The sequence below is a fragment of the Alternaria viburni genome (genome assembly GCF_023758015.1).
Source record: "Alternaria viburni strain BMP 2772 chromosome Unknown scaffold_6, whole genome shotgun sequence".
NCBI lineage: Eukaryota > Fungi > Ascomycota > Dothideomycetes > Pleosporales > Pleosporaceae > Alternaria > Alternaria viburni.
Window position 1 is genome coordinate 1,356,138 of NW_026055775.1, and position 21,346 is coordinate 1,377,483.

Consider the following 21,346-nt stretch of genomic DNA (forward strand, 5'->3'; position numbering starts at 1 on the left):
ACACGCGCCATTTCAGCCCCCATGCATCTTGGACCCAAGAATACGCACCTTATGCATGCCGAGTGCGCCTTGGGGGCCACAATCAGCGCGCTGCACCGTACAGTCTGCTACGCTATGAATAACAAGGATGTATAGTATGTAGTCGCGCCGTGCGAAGCTACTGGAATGACCCATCAAGTGACAAGAGATGATCGGGATTAGTGAGTTTGATCTGGAGGCGCGTTAGGCACGTATCGGTGGCAGGTTACTAAAACTGTCTATAGGGCGTGCGCTCACATCCTAGCCGCTCTGCCACTTGTACATTCAACTGCCTTGCACGCTCCTTACCTCTCTGGAATATCTCAGCCCTCACATTTTCCTACTGATGTAAGTCACGACTATGTCAGCTGCAAATACGAACCTCACAAGCGCGAAGACTTCCGAACCGCCTACGAACACAGCTACAATGTCGACCTCGGTGCCTTTCATCATCCTTCCAGTGACAGAACCACCAGCAACTGTTCAGAATCCTCAAACCGGCACATACGAAAGCATCCTCTCTATCGATGGAAAGCCTATAGTAACCGTGACGGTATTGATGCCATACGCTGCATCGGGCTTCTCGTACAACAGACAAGTGGTGGCTCCCAATGCACCTCCGATCACCGTCGATGGTTTTGTTCTGTCAGCGCACTTGAACCCGAATCAGATTCAATTCGTAGCTCCTGCTACACCAGCCGTCCCCACCCCAGATCCCACACCAGACCCCTCCACTGATGCGGCAACCACGTCTAATACTGCACGCGTGTCGGTTCCTACATCGACATCGAACAAAACTACCGGCCCAACTCCCACAACAGCTTCGCTGCCAGCAACCGCTGACTCGGGACTTGGGACGGGTGCAATCGCTGGTATTGCAGTTGGCTGCCTTGTTGCCGGTGCCTTGCTCGCTGGATTCATCCTGTGGTTCTGCTGGCGCAAAAGAAGACAGCCAAAGAATCATTATCCTCAACCAGATACGTATGCGTTAGCTTCGCAGGAGAAAGGGTTCTCCGCCAACACTATACCGTTAGCCGGAAAACTATCATCCGGAGCTGCTTTGGGTGGTGGACTTCCTCAGCCTTTGGAAGACAAAGCCATCTCTGGCGATGTTTCGAAAATCAGCAATGCCATCAAGAATCACGTCCAGAGTTACTACCACACCAGCCGTGTCAACCCTGGTCTCATCGATTATGAGGACCTACAGGCACTAGGACCAGGTCTACCAGTCTCCGTAGGAACGCTCACTACATTGATTGGAAATGCTGCAACTCGAGAGATTGCGCTAAGGTTTATCATCGCCTGGGTGATCGTATCGAAACTTCAACCCTCCAAAGATCCCTCAAAGAGCCTCTTGCCGTCCGAAGTCGCGCAATGTTACCAAGCCGTCGCAACTGGAGATCGTGGCTTTCAAGGTATGCGGCACGAGTTCCTTCGTCTCTTAGTATAGAAGTACTGACTTTCGTACAGCTCAAACATCATTGATGGCGCGCTGGCGGGTCATGACTGCGGAGTTGATGCAGGCTAGCTACATTCGCAATCCCTTCGGTCCTTCCGACAGTCGACATGCAAGCATACAGGCAACGCTTGCAACATTAGACAACGTTCTGCAGCCATACGCGGACTCTCGCATGAACAACGGAGAGCGCAAGCGAAATCTTGAGGAAGTGCTGAAGCGGGCTGCGCTCTTTGCTTTCACGCTGTTTTCCCAGCCTAGCGCATGGGAATTTGAGTGGCAGGAGGAAGAAGGTGTCACGTCAGGGGACCTGTGCATTTTCCCCGCTCTTGTGCAAGTAGCGGACGAGGCTGGCCATCCAGTTAGTCCGCCGCGGCCTTTCAGTGAGGCTGTGGTGAGACGGTTGGATGCATGAGTCGATGGCTCATGCAAGGAGAGCCTCGCGTACGACTGTGCTCACAGGTAGAACCTGTGCCACCTTGAAGAAGTTTCATGTTGCGGAGGCCTCTAGGTCTTCCGCTGTCACAGTGATGGCCACATCGCTATCGAATGAATTCAAGCTTACAATGGTGCTTACATCTTCACTTCGTCGCCGAACAGGAGAAGGCGATACGCTACGACGCTTGCACCTGCGATCAAGAGGGTCATTCATCATGTTCGAGATGCGAAGGCTTACGCGCAACGGCCAATCGGCTAGACCAGGTCCTAGCCTGATCTCGGTTGCGCTTCCCTCTTCAGAACCCGCATCTTATGGGGGCCAATATGGAATGTGTTTTGGCCCCCATTGGGGCGTAGTCCATGCAATCAGCATCCTTGCGGCGTAGCCCAATAGCGAGGTTTGGATCGAAGACCAGTACCTTATAAGTAATTTATACCAAATCCGGCGGGATGTCCCATGCACATTGGCATGATTATGCTGTGCGGCGTGAGACGACAACGCTGCATGACTCTGCGGTACGGTGCCCGCGGCTGAGTTGTTGTTCTGCGCCCCCAACCAACACTTTACCGCTACATCGGTGCCGTGATCGACTGATAGCTATCCCATGTGTAGCTGTTAGCAAATACTTCCATCGGACAGGCCGACACACGAAACTGGAACACCAGCACATCCGCACCAGCTGTGCCTATTTCGAGCAAGTACTGCGTCATTATCTGCGGGGTTTGTCTTGGTGTACCTGGCGCATGTCGCCTGCTACCATTGCTAAACCCATGCGCGCTACCAGCTACTTCCAGACTCTGTACAGCAATAGTACAATCAGCTTGAAGTAATACGAAGGACGCTCATGCCAACCTTGACTTCGATGTTGCCCACTGCTGGCTTGTTCCTACCGGAAACACTGCATCGGGCTGACCTCCCCACGCCAGCGTCTACGGAGACCGAAGGAACGAGGCTGAAGTACTTCCAACGCAAGATCGGGCGGCCAAAGCAGGAGCCCAGGAACTCTGAAGACCGGCGGCCATCAATTGCTATTCCAAGGGAAACGCCCGATGACATCTCATGCGACTTTCCAGCGATACCGACTACCTACTACTTTGCGGACTATGTCCTCACCACTGAGAAGGCTTCTGCGGATACCATCGCTTTCGTGAGCATCATCCAACAAGTGCGACAAGATATCGATGAGGCGACGCGCCTTTTCATCTCGTCTGCGGTTTCGAATTTCCTGGATGCTTATCCAAATAAGCGGAGATGGATCGAGACTTCTTTGCTCGAGGTGCGGCGTGCTCTTAATGAGATCGGCATGGATATGGACAAAGCCTGGGGCCACGATGGAGATGGCGGCACAGCTGCATCGAAGCTCAAGCTTGAGTGGGGTCTAAGAAACCAGAAAAAAATTCTGAAAAAGAAGCAGCTATTAGATCAGTGCCACGCTCAGTTGACCGGTGCTATCTACGTCATGCAAACGGCAGAACTTTGTGGGAAGCCTGGTGCTATCGCAGAAACACCCATTTTCGAGGCTCCGGTACGACCTTGGGTACCTCATGATGAGAAAGACGCGCTACGTGGGCCTTATTCAAGGCAGAAATACCGAACGAATCAGGCGAATGTCTCCGCATCAAATATCACACTGGCGTCTGAAGCCGAAAAAGACGACGTCGAAAGTGAGTATCATCCACGATAGGCAAAAGTTCAGTCCAACTAACAACCTTTAGCCGGTAGTGTCAATTCGGTGCCTGTAGAGCTGGCCGGTAGTACGCCGGCTGACTTGGACATCGAGGAGAGGCAAAACTCACAGACCTTCTTGAGCCCTCAGGTATCCCGCGAATTCAATACTGAAAGCTCGACACTGTCCAGACGACCACGAGCACGCTCAGACTACTCCCGACAATCCGTCCTTCGGGAACCAAGACCTCGCGCCTCCATCGATGTCGCTCCTTCCACGTCGAATAATGGCGATGCAACAATCGAGCGCACCGACTCCACTCTGTCCACACAAGCTACGGTCAGCGTCCCCATGGTAGCGAGACGGTATCGAGCAACGTCGATAGACATCCAAAGGCATAGCGAAAAGCACAGGTCTTTGCCATCGGAGCTCCCTCATCTCAAGAGCCAGCCGTCACTTATCGATGATCTGGCGGACTATGTGATGCCTAGTGCGGCGAGTGAGAGGCTGCCGAGTAGAGAATGGCCAAACACTCCAATAATTTCTATTCCATCGATTTCGGTGACGTCGACCCCAACAACCGGTCATATGTTGCCTGCTGTCCCCGAGACGACGTCTATGACGAATGCGATGACAGATGATCTATCTAACATCGCGACCAAGACTACTGCAGCTCAACCATCGCCCCATCAGCTTCCTACAAGTAGCGAAAGTCTTGCGCAATCACCACAACATAAGAAGGGGGATGCGGATGCGCCGTCGATGAATGAGGACGACTCGAGCCTGCAACGAAACAGCTTTGCCTCTGTGGAGCGTACATCGTCGCCTATGTCTCAATATGCAACATCCATACACACTCTACGATCGCCCAGTGCTCTTGTCCACGTTACCACTTTCACCGACGACGAGCCAGTTCGTCGCCCAAGTAGCCAGCGGCCGTCACAGCGCATGTCTAAAAGGTTGTCGCAAACGTCAAGCAGCAGATCATTCAACGCAACACCGTCACCCACAATTACTACCGTCGCTGAAACCACAACAACACCTGGTACGGAAGAGGAGGCGGCTACCCTTCCGGTAACTGCACCGTCTTATCCTCCACCACCGCCGCCCCAGATCATTACTCCAGAAACCTCGCAGCCCATACTTGCCAGCCCAACAGAGACGCCAGTCGAGCTAGACGATGACGACGTCGTGCTCTCCGTCCTTCAGCAGCGACTTCGTAGCCACAAAGTCGTCAAGACGATGGCGGAAGACTTGGTGCGACAGGCTTCCACAACAGAAGCGGCGCAACCGATAACGGACACGCAACAAGCCATACTTTCACCACCCGTATTGCACGAGCAACCAATTCCCACACCGAAACAAGAGTTGCGCGTGGAGGTACCACCCACTACCTCATCAGTCCCAGTTCAGGTAGAGATACCTCCTCCCGTTCCGTCTGTTCCAGTGCAGCCAGAAGATGTCCCAGCGCCTTCCAATGGAAGTCAAAACGGAGATGGGCCGAAGAAACCTATGTCAGCGCAGGCTAAGCGAAGAGCTGCGCACGCACGGAGAATGCAACTAGCTTTTGGTGACGATACGACGGCTTGAAATGGTGGTGTGTGGGATGGATGTCGGTTAGCTGTGTCTATAACATAATGATAATATGTGAACCATTTCCACCTCGTTCCGAAAAGACTCTTCTGCACCAGTATCACAATCGCCACGAAAACTGATGGTACACCTAGTGTAATCATGAGGATGTCGTCGTCATATGCCACACCCCACACAGCAAGTAGAAAAACAAGGATCAGACAGTAAGACATGGAATTGAATCATATCTCCCATCTACTTTTCCCGGACCTTTCAGCGTCCTCATCTCAACCAGTCAGACACATCTACCCACAAGAAAAACTCGCCGTAGGACCTCTGACCAGCCTTTCATAGCGTAACCACAATCATCTCCATGCAACCGAGATACTACGGACAGGTACCAGGAGGTAGACCTCTCTATGCGGCGTAGGGAGCAGCGGTAACGGTAACGGCACGAGCGGTAACGGTGACGGTCTGGACGCGATGGGTTACCTTAGGCTCGATAAACATGGTGGTTTCCATGGTGCCGAAGGTAACGCCTGCGAAGAGGGCCATGGTGGCGCCGAGGATGGTTGTGAATTGCATTGTTGTGGTCGGGTTGGGTTGCTGGGAAGGGAGTGTTAGGTGGAGTGGTGGAGTGGTAGAAAGGGGAGGTAGTACGTTTTGTTGGTAGTGACTGGGGATGTGTTAGTTGTTTTTGCTTGAAGTGATGAAGAGGATGTAAGAAGAGCAGAGATCGTACTTTGAGCTTCTTTTATCGAAGTCGAAGATGGTAGATTGCTGTCGAAGCTTTTGCGGATGAGTGACTCTAAGAGGGGATATGCCGTGTTTATACTCTCACCCTGCATTTCCTCATTCTTCGGGACTGATCTCAAGTGTGTTCGTGTGTTTGTGTGTGGTTTGGTATTTTGGTTGCCATCCACTCCATCCACTGGTACTACGATGGGACGCAATGTAGCCCCTCAAAATTTCCGCAACACTCAACCATCCCATACGAAAAGGTACCCCTCAAATGAGAGAGATCGTAGGCATCGGAGACTCTTCAAAATGCGGCAATGTTTGGTTCCGCCCTCGGAGAAGCGGAGAGGGTGATGAGGCAGGGTCCAACCCCGGTGAAGCACCTGAAGCTGGTACTCTCCGTTCCATGGCACTATGATGCGACTGAGGGAAAGCCGATGACGGAGATGAGATAGACATTACAAGTGAACAAAAGTGCCATACGTGTGGATGGTAGGTCGTGACACTCTATCGAGCATGATCGCGTACTCGCATGGTACACATTCAAGTATTGTCTCCGACCTGATATACCAACTCAAGAATGATTGATCATAGTTTTCGCCGGTCTCAATTTTCTCCGCTACATCGCACTCTCAACATTTCTGCATGGGCAATTTGGAAGAATCATGTTCGCGCAATCGGACCCTGAGCCACACTTCACCCTCGAATTCGCCCCAAGGGTCTCTACCACTCTGCATATTTCGCTCCAATGCGTTCGGTGGCAGGTGATATTGCTTACGTTATCGGTAAACATACGCGGCATAATGTCACTGTGCCAACAAGCCGACCGCTTCCCCACTGTACTTTGAGCAAAAGCATTGAGACACTGCAGCTGGAAAAGCTAGCTCGCGTGGTATCGCATCAACGGTGGGGAATAACATATTGCATGGAGAGGGATAGCGCTACAACCTCAATCGTATTGATTGTTACCTCAGAGGGTGCGCTACCGCATCAGCCAGGCGATTGAGTCTGCTACTAGAAAAAGAGAAGACCTATTGATGATAAGCATACGCACGAGGATGTGCTGCGAATCACACTATAGCGGAAACAAACCACTGGACCCGTGGGGTAGCTCAAGAACAGAGTGAGGCCATCTTCAATTACTTCCGCTAGGATAGCGAAATCTTGTATTGCGATTGCGGGCCCAGCTGCCAAGGGCGTTGAACTCAACGTATTGCCTTCCTCGTAGAATTGCGGCTATGTCGTGACATGGCAGAAGAGCATTTGTTGGATTTGAAAGAGTATGTGATCGGAACCGTGTGTCATGAATATTTCGCGAACTGCCAATCATTGTATCACGATAGCGATGATCGGAACCAGATCTGATCTTGGAGATACCGCCACCACAGTTTATCGGCGGGTCATCGGTCTCATAAATTGTGAGTACGTTATGGGTATTGATTACAATTTCGTTCTGGTCAGAGTCGCAAAGTTAGCCAGATGACAGAAGCCTTGCGACAGAGGTAGGCTTACTGTTCGGCTAAAGAGCCCCTTCCTCCACTTCCAATTCGCCGCCGAAGCGGGCGTGTCCCTTGAATGAGAGTCTCTGCGACCTCAGTACGGTGAGCGTGAATCTCTGCTGTGCCTTATATTCAATCGCATGCAATGTATCTACGTTTCGCTCGAGAATCTACGCGAGGAGGTCCGCAACGTTCATGGGCATTTCGTCGATCTGGGTAGAGTAGTACACTACAAAGATTAGCGGATGTCTGAAGAAAAAGCTGAATAGTACTTACACTCAATGTCACGGAGGATGCGAACGTCATCTTGAGTGACAAAGTTGATGGCTACACCCTTGCGTCCGAATCGTCCACTTCGACCAATCCTGTGGATGTAGTTCTCACGGTTCGATGGTAGATCGTAGTTGATGACGAGCGACACTTGTTGCACGTCAATGCCACGCGCCCACACATCGGTCGAGATGAGCACGCGAGAGTTGGCCTGACGGAAGTCGGCCATAATGCTGTCTCGCTCCTTCTGCGGCATCTCTCCGTGCATGGAGGATACAGTGAAGTTGGCGTCGCGCATCTTGTCCGTCAACCAGTCAACCTTGCGGCGCGTGTTGCAGAAGATGACTGCTTGTGTGATGGTGAGTGTGTCGTAGAGATCGCACAGGGTGTCGAATTTCCACTCCTCCTTCTCGATAGCGATGAAGTATTGCTTGAGGCCCTCTAGCGTCAATTCGTCGCGCTTAACCAGAATGCGCACGGGGTCCGTCATGAATTTAGTTGTCATCTCGAGCACATCGTATGGGAGGGTGGCTGAAACGACAACAACTTGGGTGGCAGGTGGGAGGTAGCGGTAGACATCGTAGATTTGCTCGCGGAAACCTCGGTTGAGGAGCTCGTCGGCTTCATCGAGAACGAGCATCTTGATGTTGCGTGTGCGGAGGTTGCGGCGGCGAATCATATCAGCCACACGTCCTGGGGTTCCAGAGACAACGTGCTGGCCATAGTCGAGCTTGCGGATATCCTCGCCGACGTTTGTTCCTCCGACGCAAGGATGGCATTGCACGTTCATGTAATCGCCGAGACCCATGATAACCTGCTGAATTTGGGTTGCAAGTTCGCGAGTGGGTGATAGTACGAGTGCTACCTCTGATTAGCATAGTCCAACACCTCCAATCTGATATGACGTACCCTGTGTCTCGCGCACAGCCGTGTCGATGACCTGGAGGATGGAGATGGAGAAAGTCGCGGTCTTTCCTGTTCCGGACTGCGCCTGAGCGATGGTGTCGCGACCCTTGCAAATTTGGACAATAGCACGCGACTGCACAGCTGAGGGCGACTCGTATCCGTAGGCGTAGATACCGCGTAGCAAGTTCTCCTTTAGGTGCATGGCCTCGAAGGTAGGCGCGACCGTGACCTCCTTGGAAGTGGAGAACTCGATCTTGTCGTCCGCATTTCGGTCGATTCCGTCCGCCATCTTGAATGTGAAGCCGGGGTTGGTATGGGTGATTGGTAGTTTTCGAGTCGTTCGCGATGTGCAACAAAGTTTGGAGCAGTTGCGCCTCAGCTTTGCGGAGGGCCGGAGCCTCGGCGCGCTAGCCCCGTTGACTAGCGCGTTTTGCGATTTAGTTCGCCGCGACAGGCTCCACCACCAGCTCGACATCGTCACCGCCGCAAAGGTCTGCACATCCACTACCGAACCGCTGCTATACCAAGACTCATAGTTACTCTAGGCGATCGTAAGCATGCTTTTGGAAGATCAGCGCCAACTCCACGAGGACCTCGAGCGCCTCGAGGACGCCGCTGCCGAGCGACTCCTAGAAGACCCCCCGCATGTAGGCATTACCCTCGCGTCTGTCGCGAACTGCAGGCTAACATCTCATCAGATTCGCGATCGCCTCGCACGTGACCACGACATTGCGCGATTCCTGGAGCAGATCGAGAGCCAGTCGAGCCGCCTGTTGAAGATCTACCAGGATGAGGACAGCAAGAAGGAGGACGAGGTGCGCGGTCTCACCCATGGCGACCCCATGGAGTCCTTCATGAAGGAGATTGCATCCATCAAGGACTTCCACAGCCGATACCCGAACGAGCCTGTCGAGAACCTGGAGAAGGCCTACAAGAAACGCTCACCCGAAGACCACACGGCATCCATCGCAGCCATCGACTCCATGTTCACCGGCGAGGAGGGTTTTGGTCGCTTCTTCGACCTGACGACTCTGCACGAGCAGTACCTCAACCTTCCCGTTCAGCAAAACGCGCGCCGTCTGACCTATCTGGAGTACCTCGACAAGTTCGACATCTTCACCCCTCCGCAATGCAACATCCGGCGCGAACAGAAGAAATCAGAGGCCTACTTTCATTACCTGAAAGCTCTACAAGATTACCTCGAGAGCTTCATGCGACGGACAAAGCCGCTAGAGAACCTGGATAAGCTCTTCACCAGCTTCGACAAGGAGTTCGAGGAGGCATGGGAGAAAGACGCAGTTCCAGGCTGGGAGAAGAAGTCCACGGCGTCTGCACCGGTCAACGGTGAGGCGCAGGGTGAGGGCATCTGGTGCTCAGCCTGCAAGAAAGGCTTCTCGAAAGAGACTGTTTACGAAGCACATTTGTCCGGCAAGAAACACAAGAAGGCGCTACAAGAGAGCCAGAACGGCGCGCAGGATGCTGAGAAGCAGACGAACGGTGCCTCCTCAGACTTGCAACGCTTCAAGGAGCGAGCAGTCGCCGAGCGCGAGTTCAGGATACGGAAGCTCGCGGCAGCTATGCAGACGGAGCGCGGCGACACCAAGGTCAACGTCGAGCGGAAGCAGGGTATGACCGAGCGCGAGCGCCAACAAGAGCTAGAGCAGCTATACGCAGAGCAGCCCGAGAACGGCGGAGAAAAGGAGGACAACGAGTCCGACAGCGAAGACAAGATCTACAATCCGCTCAAGCTGCCACTCGCCTGGGACGGCAAGCCAATCCCCTTCTGGCTGTACAAGCTCCACGGCCTGGGCGTCGAATTCCCCTGCGAGATATGCGGAAACTTCGTTTACATGGGTAGGCGCGCATTCGACAAGCACTTCAACGAGCCTCGCCACATCCACGGTCTCAAGTGTCTCGGCATCACCAACACTACCCTCTTCCGAGAGATCACAAGCATACAGGAAGCTGAGGAGCTGTGGCGCAAGATCCAGAAGGACCAGAAGAAACAGAAGCTGCTTGCGGAGAACGTGGTCGAAATGGAGGACAACGAAGGCAACGTCATGCCCGAGAAGGTCTACCGCGACTTGGCTGCCGCAGGCATGTTGTGAGAGGTTACATCGCTTCGGCACGTACGTCACTGTCACGTTGTCATTTCTCATACGAAAAAAAGCCCCTTGGATCCTTCTTGCCGGATGAATCCTTCGATTCTGGTATCTTGAAACATAGAACGCTACCAGATGGCGAAGCTAATCTGGATTGAGTACTATCGTTGTAAGTCATACAGCATTGCGATTTTGTCGGTGCCATTACACCATTTTCTTGTTCTTCATCCGAGCATTGTTCTCGTGTTTGGCACCTACTTTTCACCTCGAAGAGTCAATAAGCCATAAAATCATGCATGCCTGGCGTTACGGAGTTGCGTTTACAAGCATGCCTCTACGTATGGACGGGAGTGTATGTGAAAGTTATGTAAATTAGGGGGTTCTCATGCATGCGGCTGAACTACTAAGAATGTAGTCTAAATGAAATAGTGCGTCGATACGATATCGCTGTTCCAATCCGACCTTCCACACGTCAGTCGACCCTGGGTCACAGTGAACGCGAATCTGCTCTAGTCTTCAGCGATTCCATCCTCTTTGCTACTTGATCCTACAATTCGGATGATATGGCCAAACCAACAAATACACTGTGCATCCACTCACGAAGGAAAGAATTGGTGCTTCTCTATTGCTGGAGATCGCTATCTTTAGGGGTGGAACACCGTGCCGCTGTTCCAGCCCGTGCCGGGTCTTCAGTGCTCACCGGTAGCCCGGCGAAGGTTCAGCGACTCATACCTAGCGTAATCATGACTGGACCGAGAGTTTAGACAAGGCAACTGTGATGTCTGATCTGATGCCTAGGCATCGCTTTCCCAAAAAAAGGGAGTAGAGTGCCCCTTTGTCTCAGACTAAGGCCTGGTTTTGGCTTGGTCTGGTCATCAAGATTGTGCTTTCTTATATGGCATGACTGCGATAGTGTCGGACACTTGGCTGTACGGCATGACTGCGATAGTGTCTCCTATTTCGTTGTCCGAATCCTCAGACATCGACTCTTCTGATGAATTTTCGATGCGCATGAGCGGTGCACAACACTCGCCGGTAAACGTAGCCCCAATCGATTCGACGAAAGGCGTGGAAAGCGAGTCTACGATATCTTGGATAGAGGGGCGATCGTTGCTAGCAGCTGCCAGCATTGGCTTTAGAAGCACTGGTAACTCGGTAACGAGTACGGCAACATGACGACTGTCAGATTTGGGATCCGAGAACCAGCTGGGTCTACCCAAGGGCTTCATCCACTCTTGCACCTGGTTTAGGTTCGCCTGGAATGACCACCCTTTTTGCAGCCAAGGGCGTGGAATATCCTGACCCAATCGAGCCATGCAGTAGGCGATCTCAAGATATATGCATCCTAAAGAGAATATGTCCTCTGATCGTCCGCAGGGCTGTCGATTCGCTCGTTCCGGTGCTTGGTACTTAGCAGTAATTTGATCACCGTTACTGGTAACGCTGGTACTATGCTCGGACATGTCTGCAGACCAACCGAAATCGGTGAGCCAGAGACCTTGAGGTGAGAGGAGTATCTGGGAAGGTTTGAGATCCTTGTGGCGGATCCGGTTTGTGTGGAGATAGGCAACAGCATTGGCTATACAGCCCAAACTGTGCCTTAGACGAATTTCGCACACTGCGTACATAATTGACTGGACCTCGTGGCCAAGATTGCGATAACGGTTGTGCTTAGGATAGCCGAAGGGGAGAAGTGGCTCCATTGCCGTACGAACTTTCTCCACTACTGAGCTTGCTGGCTGTTGCAGGACGTCATCATCATCGTCAGTCAAATCATTTTCGTAGTGTTGCCACAGAACGTTGACATCGTGAAGTAGCGCCGCAAGATCTGTGTGAGCGACTGGCCAGATCAACATACCAATCTCATAGCCACCTCTTTGCTGCTCGTGCACGTAAGACCCAATCAGTTCGACAACGTGACGGTGTCGATTCTGTGACATTCGACCGAGGATCTTGATCTCGTTTAGGATCTGAGGATCCATTCGACGCGTGGAGGTGAGTTTCAAGGCCACTGACACACCACCAATGTGTGTCTCATGAACGACTCCGACACCGCCTTTACCCAGTCTCTGGCCTATAGAGAACGGACGTACATCTTCGCGTCCCCACTCGACATGAGATTGACCATTGGACATGCGGTTCCAAGCGACGGCGGCTGGTTGTAGGCTTGGCTTTTCGTCGTCGTTATTATGGTCATCTTCCATTTCGTCGTCGTCATTGGACCCTAACGTTAAGCGTCCCAGACCTTCATCGCCTCCTATGTGAGTGTCGTCCGAGTCCGAATCTTGTGGCCGCGAGCGCGGGGATTTATGTCGCGAAACGGGCCCCTTCCGTCTGATCTTTTTGATTCTGCCAGCGGTTGGAACTCGAAGAGAGTTTGAGTTTGAGGAGTTGTTATAAGACATTGCTTGGTGCCGCAATAAAAGCGAGGTTGGTGGCAACCGAAGTAGTGTAGTAGTGCGGGATGACCTTGGGAAGAAAAGTAGAACGGGGTGGATAGACACGTGTTGATGAAGCCTTGCAAAGCGGGGTCGGGATGCTTCTCTCCCAGTGCAGGTTTACCTCCATGTCAGGGAAGTGGCGTTGCAGCCTTGCATATTTCGACGCATGAAGGAACGATTGGCGGGCGCGTAACTACGCCGCCCTGGTGCATGCAGACCTCTGAGGGCTGGTGTCGCTAAGTACTATCAGGGATCTGAACAGGGAACGAACGGCAAATGGAAAGACTGAAATGTGCTCACGTTACCTAGGCTTCAAAAGGTTCCCATACGTACATCTACAATACAAGCTACTGTTCCAAAAACTCCCACAACCCCTCTCCATTGACAAAGTCGCCCCAAATAACATTAACAAGCCAATAATCTTGCCTCAGCTTTCCAAGCAGCGTGCTACTCGCACTCCTCGGCGGGTAAATCCTCTGCCACTCCCTGAAGATGCTGAACGCTTCGTCAAGCCAACTCCTGAAACTGACAGCCTCGATGATAGTAGGCGTAACGATTTCTTTGCCCGCAAACGTACCCCAGGTAACAGGGTTTACTCCATCTTCTTGACTAGCTTCAAACTCTCCGGCGGCGTTACCGGCGAAGTAAGTGACTTGCTCATGAGCGTCGAGCTTAGGTTTGAGAATGGCGAATTCGGAGGCGGGGATGAAGAACTCGACAAATGGCTTTTGGAAGACGTAGCCGTTCTTGGGGCCCCAGCCGAAGACGGAATCGGTAGATTTGACGCCGTTGACGGCAGGTTGCGAGGCGACTGTCCACCAGCCCTTTGCGTTGAGGGCGAGTAGCTGCTTGCTGATGGTCAGGGTCTCAGGAGAAAGACTTTGTTCGCTCCATGGTATGGCCTCAAGATCTCCTTCGATGTGGCGGCGGAAGAGTTTCGAGATGTCGTCTTTCTCGACGGGATGGCCCCAGAGCTTGAGAGCTTGCGGTGTTGAGACGTGGAGCGTTGGACCGTAGCCATCAATCTCACCGAAGGCAGGCGAACGTGCATCACCCCAACGACCGTTAGGGAAATCGTCCCAAGTGGCTTCGCGACCCAATGAGCCTTCGCCCTCTGAGATTGCCAGTGTATTCGCCCGGGTGTTGATCGGACCCCTTGGTACACCAGCTTCTTCCTCAGTAGCTTCGTACGAGTGATTGCTCGACTTGGCCGCGGAAGGGTGTGATATTATCACTCTGTTGTGCGGGCCGGAATTGACAGCAGAGGATCGTCGCCTGCGCGGCATTATGCCGTTCGGTGGTGGCTCAAGGTTGATGGCAGGCGTGGTCTCGACAATGACATCGTCGTCGTCTTCGATAGTCGACGGTATAAGGTGAGTGTCTTCCACGATGTGCGACACGGCTTTCTCCAGATTCAGCGTGTAGAAATGGAAACCTCTCCTGGAAGTATCCGGCCGCGCCTTGATGTGTTCCACCATTTCGTCCATAATCTTGACGCCAACTTGCTTCACCATTTCATCGTCGCTCTTTACCGCGTCCAGTCGCTTCAGCATATCCGACGGTAGCTTCGCATGCGATAGTTTCGTCGTCCTGAGCAAGATCTTGTAGGATTGTATTGGCATCAGCCCTGGTATGATCGGTATCGTTTTGAACACTCCGCTCTCGTGCTCCCTCAGCATCTTCTCGAACTTGTCGTACGCCTCAACATCGTAGAAAAGCTGGGTCATGATGAAATCTGCGCCAGCCTTGGTCTTCTCAATCAGGTATGGCAGGTCGTGCAGCGGATCTTGATCTTTGGGATGGCTCTGATCCGAGTGGCCCTCTGGATACGCAGCGACACCAACGCAGAAATAGTCTCCGTACTCTTTCCGGATGTATTTGACCAGATCAATTGCCCAAGTGAAGTCCTTATTCGAGTCTTGTTCAGGCGGTGTTCCCTCATCCCTGTACTCGTCGCTCCGTGGCGCGTCCCCCCTCAGCGCCAGGATGTTCCGTATGCCCAACACCTTTGCCTGTTCCAGCGCGTCGTCGATGAGCTGGCGGTTCATATTTGTGCACGTAAGATGTAGACATGTTGTGAGGCCTAATTGGCGCTGGCATATCTCTGCGAGTTCGAGCGACTTGGTGGCTGTTGATCCGCCGGCACCCCAGGTGACGGTAACGAAGAGTGGTCGGAGAGCCTGCGACATACGCTCTAAACGTGTTTGGAGGTTTGCAAATCCCTAGAGAGCCATTAGCGACCAATTCTTCTTTCGCGATGTTCTTTCCCCATCCATACTGCGGCCCTCCACATTCGTCGCGTGCGAGCGGGGCAGACTCACCATGGCCGTCTTGGGCGGGAAGAACTCGAGCGAGAAGTAGTTGGCGCCATCGGGCAGTGCATTAATCTTATCCGTAATCCGCTCCATCGTGAAGGCGCGACTGAGGGTGTCGGGAAAGGTGGTGTGGCGGATGACGTTGTGTCATGGCTGCAAGTGATGGAAACAAAAAGTTGACCCGCCGCTCATCTGGAAGGCGCGGGTGGGGCACGCGATCGACGGTCAGGATCATTATCCTCTATCGGCGCATGCGTGCCACACTGGGCATTAGGAAGCACCGACACGACTATCCAACAAGAAATTCATTGTCAGTGAACGTTACATGGTGTTGAACGTAGAATGGGCAATAGCTGCAGTTACACTGTTGACCACGTTGACCACGTTGACCAGCCATTCAAATGGAAAGTGTCGTACAAAGAACAGCAGCCTTCATTCCGCGTAGTTCAGTCGCTCAGTCATCTTCTGCGCGCGATACTCTCATGCGCGCGATACTCTCATATATCCTGGAAGCTTCACATTAATTTTTAGTTCATCAATGGACGAGGCGCACAAGGATCAACATGCTCTCACACTGTATGTGCAACTGTCGGGGCGGGGTCCCGGATGCCAACCCATCACTTGATGCAGGTGCAGCAACTTGCATTGCATAAGTAGTCATTGCATTCGTTGCTTCTGACAAGAGCAACAAGTCGAGCCGAACTCAATCTCACCGCATGTTTGTGCTCAATTTGATCTTTACAGAATTGGATCTCAGAAGGTACCACCACAATGCTCCCATCCATCCCCAGCCTAATCATCCTCTTAGCACGCACAACCACAACCACAGCCAACATGACACACCCCCTCCCCCAACGAATAGACGTCCACTCGCACTTCCTCCCACCCTTCTACCGCACCGCTCTCGCCGAAAACGGTCACTCCCATCCCGACGGCATGCCCGCGATCCCTCCCTGGTCTCCACCTCAACACCTTGAAATGATGGAAACAGCCAACGTCTCCAAATCCATCCTCTCCATCTCCAGCCCGGGAACAAACATCAACCTGCGCAATCCGGGATTAGCAATCGATCTAACACGGCAATGCAACGCCTATGCCTCATCTCTCAAGGAGCAACATCCCGAGAAATTTGGTGTTTGGGCTGCACTGCCGTTGCCGGATGTTGACGCGAGTTTGACGGAGATAAGCAAATGCGTGGAGGAAGGAGTCGATGGCTTTGGCTTACTAACGAACTACCATGGGGTTTATTTGGGGGATGGAGCGATGGACGCGGTGTTTGATAAGTTGAACGAGATTGGTGCGACGGTTTTCATTCATCCGACTAAACCTTGCGTTAGGAGTGCTGGTGAACCGGTTCAGACGACAGACGCCCTTCCATTTGTCGAGCAATACCCCGTGCCTATATTTGAGTTCTTTTTCGATACTGCCAGGGCGGTTATCAATCTCTTTAGTACGGGGACGGTGGACCGGTGTCCGAACATCAAGTTCATCATCCCGCATTCTGGCGGTGCGTTACCGCCGCTTATGACGCGGTTTATTCAGTTCTCCAGCGTGGTTCCGGGCGGGAGGGTGTTGAATGCTTCGACGGTGCGGAAGCAGCTCGATAAGCAGTTCTACTTTGATCTCGCGGGGTTTGTGTTTGATGGAGAGAGTGGGGGGCAGGGGCAGTTGAAGGCGTTTGTTGAGGGGTTCGAGATCTCGTATGAGAGGTTGTTGTATGGGAGTGATTTTCCTTTTACGCAGACGCAGTTTGTAAAGGCGTTTGCAGAGAGGATGAAGGATGGGTTGGAGAATTTGTTTGGAGAGAAGGAGAGAGATGCGATCTATCAGGGTAATGCGGTTAAGCTGCTGCAAAAAGGGAAGAGCAAGATGTGAAAAAGTGGTAAAGATGTGTATATGAATAGTCTACTGGATGTGCTGCAGTGTCTGTCTATATGTACTTGTACGGGTTCATAATGCCATTCTGTCAAAGTCAGCACATGATGAAAACGGATCGAGCTCGAGCAGCCACTTACAGGGTCGTATAGATCCTTGATTTGCTTCATCAGCTTGATCATGGTTTCACTCTTACTGTATCCAATATATGGCTTCTTCGTTACTCCCAAGCCGTGTTCGGCACTGATGCTGCCATTACGCTTTTGTACCCACTCGTAAACAAATGGCTCGAGCTTCTTCTCTACAGCCTTGTCAAACTTCCTGACTGGGATGTTGAGGTGCAAGTTGGCGTCGCCCATGTGACCGTATCCAACGACGTCAACTACGGGGTGCGAGGAATCGTTGCCAAGCAGGCCAGCCTCTGTCAAGCGATCGCGAGTTTCGTTGACCAGGTCGTACAGCTCAGCGATGGGGATCGACAAGTCATACTTGTAGACACCTCCATCATGACCAAGGCACTCGGTGATGCCTTCACGCCATGACCAGAGCTCTTGAATCTGAGTTTGGTTTTCGGCGAGAACACCATCGGAGACGACCTCGGTCTCCATCACATGTTCAAGGAATGCTTGCAATTTCTAGACAAGTTAGCGGCCGGTCTCGTTCGTGCCATGAGTTTGCTTACCTCGCCGTCATGTTCGGCGTTAGAGCCGCTGGTCTCAATCAGGCAGTAAAAAGGATGTTCGCCTTCCAGAGGCATCTTCTTGCCGGTGACCCTGTTGACCAGCTTTTGTGTGCGACCATCCATCAGCTCAAAGGCTGACAGGATCTCAGATAGGTGCCCTTTCGCCTCGATGTACGCCTTCTGGACCTGTTCGTAACTTTCCAGCCCAAAGTATGCAACGTTGACGGCGGGTGACCTTCTTGGGCAGATGATCGAGACCTTGGTGATTATGCCGATAGTGCCTTCTCCGCCGATGAACAGTTGCTTCAGATCGTAGCCAGTGTTGTTCTTGCGGAGCGTCGAGAGATCATCTACAATGGTACCATCCGGAAGGACTGCCTCAATGCCTAGGACGTTTCCGTGGAAGCTACCGTACCGCAATAGACGGAGACCACCGGCATTTGTCGCGACGTTGCCACCAATGTAGGCAGAGCCCTTGGCACCAAGATCTAATGGGAAGATGTGGTTCTTTTCGGCGAGGAAGTTGTCGGCATTCTCTAAGATCACGCCAGCATCAGCGACGAGGATACCAGATACTTCATCAAAAGATCTGATTTCGTTCATCCTCTGCATGTTGATCACAATCTCGTCAAACACAGGCACGGAGCCACCAACAAGTCCAGTGTTACCGCCCTGGGGTACTACGGCGAGCATGTTGTCATTGCAGTATTTGAGGATCTTGCTGACTTCTTCCGTGGAACTGGGCTTCAAGACTAGTTTGGTATGGCCACGGAACTTGCGCATCCAGTCGCTGTTGAAGGCTTCAATATCATCCGATGCATCTTTCGACACACCATCTATGATGGCCGAGTCGGAACCCAGAAGGTCTCGAAAATATTTTACATGCTCCTCGCTGACTTTGGCGAACTTGGAGTCTCTTTGAAGATGCGGGTAGCTGCGTAGCGTTAGCAAATCCCTCCAAAAAATCCAAACCTCAACACATACGACTCGGAAGTGAACTTGATGGATTTTGACGACGCGGTCGGGCCCTTCACTCCGCCATTTTCGTCTGGCTGGTGAGGCTCCGAAGTCGCTGACGTACTACCCGTCCATCGCACTTGACTTGTTGGTCGCAAATATTGATAGCGTGATGCGGCGCGAGAAGAGAGTGCAGTTCGTCGCAGTGACGAGACCAAGCGCGCTGAAGATGCCATCCCAATTGACCGGAGAAGAAATGCGACGGGCGGCGGAAATAATCAAGTCGCCTTCACGAATATCTACCATGATGACCTAATTCGACAGGGTAAGCACGGGCCAGATGGCTTGGCGTGGTTTAGGCGGGAGCAGCGACGCGGACAGCTCTGGAGCTCCGCAAGCAACTTGACGACAGCCGTACCTCTTCGCCCAGCCGCTTTTTCTTAGCCATCGTCGCCGTATACACTCAAACAACGAGGAGCCTACAGATTACCATACATCCACTTTCACAATGGCGTCCGGCTACGATCGAGCTCTGTCCGGTACAAACAACCAACACTTGGAGATGCGGGCCTAGCTAACTCCGCCAGTCTTCAGTCCTGACGGTCACGTCTTCCAGGTCGAATATGCGCTCGAAGCAGTCAAGCGAGGTGCGTAGTACATTAAGGAGAGAGCGAACGTCAGATGCTCATTCGCCCCAGGAACATGCGCCGTTGGTGTCAAGGGCTCGGACATAGTAGTACTCGGCTGCGAGAAGCGATCCGCAATGAAGCTGCAAGATACCCGCATCACACCCTCCAAGATCTGCCTCGTCGACACCCACGTTGCCCTCGCCTTCGCTGGACTGAACGCCGACGCCCGTATCCTTGTCGACAAGGCCCGCCTCGAAGCACAATCACATCGCCTCACAGTCGAAGACCCGGTATCGATAGAGTACATCACCAAGTACGTTGCAGGTGTGCAGCAGAGGTACACTCAGAGTGGTGGTGTCCGACCATTCGGCATCAGCACACTGATAGTCGGCTTCGACCCTAATGACAAGACCCCGCGCTTGTACCAGACCGAGCCTTCTGGTATCTACTCAGCATGGTAGGTTGCAAACACATCTTTACACTTCTCTGTGCTAATATTACCCAGGAAAGCAAATGCGATCGGTCGGTCGAGCAAGACAGTACGCGAGTTCCTCGAACGTAACCACAAGGAAGGGATGGACCGGGAAGAGACAATCAAGTTGACGGTCAAGTCACTATTGGAGGTGGTGCAGACTGGCGCGAAGAACATCGAGATTGCCATCATGGCACCCGGAAAGCCCATCGAGATGCTGCCCGTTGAGGACATTGAGAAGTACGTGGAGAACATCAACACAGAGAAGCAGGAAGAGGCGGCGAACAGGAGGCCTGGACGGCAGCCCGGTACAGGCCAGGCCGCTATTCTCACCCGCCAGACCCCAGCTGAGGGCTCAGGATCCGGTGGCGCATAGAGGCATGGTTAACGACTGATGGCGAAAAGGCATGAACAGCAGTGGCGTCGGGTGATAGACTTTATGATTCTGTATAACGCAGATACGACCAGCTAGTGCTCATAAATGGCAATCTAGCACACCATGAAGTGTCTTTCCACGTCCAACCCCTCGCTCGTCGCGTGATGTTCTTGGGTGAGGGCCCCCGCCCTACGTGTTTGTAGCTTGTGCTACGCATAGTACTGTATGTCGCGGTTACCCACTGGTTCAGCCCAACTTGTCCGGTGCTTCCTTAACATCGAATATCGTGCGCATCTCTTCGGCTCGTACACGTTCGTCCTTGAGCATCCTGCAGGATTGTTAGCAGTATTCCGTCACTAACCAGAGGGCCAACATGCCTGGCGTCCTTTCGCACATCCTCGCCCTCGACTTGCAGCGAGGCCTTGGGAGTTTTGGCCTCCAGAACGAAATGGTTGTCGCAGTGCGGGCAGTACTCGTCGCTACCACTCATCAGCCAGCGCCACATGAAAAATACACATTCCATTCTTACGCGTCTTCGAATTCGCGCGCATCCTTGCGGAAGGCCTTCTTGCACTTTTTGCATATGAAGACCATGTCAAAAGTCTGCTGAAGCGGGTGGTCGCTCTGCTCCTGGTGACATTCGGCGCAGTCGAACCATTTCTTGCCTATCCCTTCTCAGCATTCAGCGCATACATCTCAGCACGGGCGACGTACAGCAAGGCGAGCGGATGGAGACCTGGGCGTTGAGGATGTGTCTGCTACATGGGCATCAGCCAGCCGCGGAGGTCATGGCGGGGGAGTCTCGGAGGCGACAAGAAACGCGTGCTTACCACATGGCTGGTGTCGGTGAAGGGAGACTACGGCGCTATGGGAGTACAGACTGACGGCTGCAGGCTGGCTAGTTTGGCGTTTTGTATGCTCGTCTATAATTCG

At 52.7% G+C, this 21,346-nt stretch overlaps 9 protein-coding genes across 9 annotated transcripts; 5 read left to right on the forward strand and 4 right to left on the reverse strand.

The window, feature by feature from the left end:
- Positions 1-445: 445 nt before the first annotated feature.
- Positions 446-1,889, forward strand: J4E79_003920 (uncharacterized protein; the record flags this gene model as incomplete). The annotated part of the gene is made up of 2 exons (XM_049352810.1): positions 446-1,433; positions 1,489-1,889. 2 exons carry the CDS (start codon positions 446-448, stop codon positions 1,887-1,889), a joined length of 1,389 nt encoding a protein of 462 aa, XP_049213189.1.
- An 886-nt stretch (positions 1,890-2,775) lies between these two features.
- On the forward strand, positions 2,776-5,169 carry J4E79_003921 (uncharacterized protein; the record flags this gene model as incomplete). Its single annotated transcript, XM_049352811.1, has 3 exons — positions 2,776-3,577; positions 3,629-4,393; positions 4,739-5,169. The coding sequence occupies 3 exons, from the start codon at positions 2,776-2,778 to the stop codon at positions 5,167-5,169; spliced, it is 1,998 nt and encodes a 665-aa protein (XP_049213190.1).
- Positions 5,170-7,558: 2,389 nt separating this feature from the next.
- FAL1 (RNA helicase) lies at positions 7,559-8,853 on the reverse strand (the record flags this gene model as incomplete). The annotated part of the gene is made up of 3 exons (XM_049352812.1): positions 7,559-7,617; positions 7,665-8,519; positions 8,568-8,853. The coding sequence occupies 3 exons, from the start codon at positions 8,851-8,853 to the stop codon at positions 7,559-7,561; spliced, it is 1,200 nt and encodes a 399-aa protein (XP_049213191.1).
- Positions 8,854-9,121: 268 nt separating this feature from the next.
- Positions 9,122-10,672, forward strand: J4E79_003923 (uncharacterized protein; the record flags this gene model as incomplete). Its single annotated transcript, XM_049352813.1, has 2 exons — positions 9,122-9,211; positions 9,263-10,672. 2 exons carry the CDS (start codon positions 9,122-9,124, stop codon positions 10,670-10,672), a joined length of 1,500 nt encoding a protein of 499 aa, XP_049213192.1.
- An 869-nt stretch (positions 10,673-11,541) lies between these two features.
- J4E79_003924 (uncharacterized protein) lies at positions 11,542-12,648 on the reverse strand (the record flags this gene model as incomplete). The annotated part of the gene is made up of 1 exon (XM_049352814.1): positions 11,542-12,648. The coding sequence occupies one exon, from the start codon at positions 12,646-12,648 to the stop codon at positions 11,542-11,544; it is 1,107 nt and encodes a 368-aa protein (XP_049213193.1).
- Positions 12,649-13,454: 806 nt separating this feature from the next.
- On the reverse strand, positions 13,455-15,515 carry J4E79_003925 (uncharacterized protein; the record flags this gene model as incomplete). The annotated part of the gene is made up of 2 exons (XM_049352815.1): positions 13,455-15,329; positions 15,429-15,515. The coding sequence occupies 2 exons, from the start codon at positions 15,513-15,515 to the stop codon at positions 13,455-13,457; spliced, it is 1,962 nt and encodes a 653-aa protein (XP_049213194.1).
- Positions 15,516-16,256: 741 nt separating this feature from the next.
- On the forward strand, positions 16,257-17,297 carry J4E79_003926 (uncharacterized protein; the record flags this gene model as incomplete). Its single annotated transcript, XM_049352816.1, has 1 exon — positions 16,257-17,297. The coding sequence occupies one exon, from the start codon at positions 16,257-16,259 to the stop codon at positions 17,295-17,297; it is 1,041 nt and encodes a 346-aa protein (XP_049213195.1).
- Positions 17,298-17,352: 55 nt separating this feature from the next.
- J4E79_003927 (uncharacterized protein) lies at positions 17,353-19,242 on the reverse strand (the record flags this gene model as incomplete). The annotated part of the gene is made up of 4 exons (XM_049352817.1): positions 17,353-17,385; positions 17,438-17,932; positions 17,980-18,913; positions 19,061-19,242. 4 exons carry the CDS (start codon positions 19,240-19,242, stop codon positions 17,353-17,355), a joined length of 1,644 nt encoding a protein of 547 aa, XP_049213196.1.
- Positions 19,243-19,444: 202 nt separating this feature from the next.
- PRE6 (Proteasome subunit alpha type-4) lies at positions 19,445-20,413 on the forward strand (the record flags this gene model as incomplete). The annotated part of the gene is made up of 4 exons (XM_049352818.1): positions 19,445-19,475; positions 19,524-19,583; positions 19,635-20,022; positions 20,071-20,413. The coding sequence occupies 4 exons, from the start codon at positions 19,445-19,447 to the stop codon at positions 20,411-20,413; spliced, it is 822 nt and encodes a 273-aa protein (XP_049213197.1).
- Between the last annotated feature and the right edge of the window lie 933 nt (positions 20,414-21,346).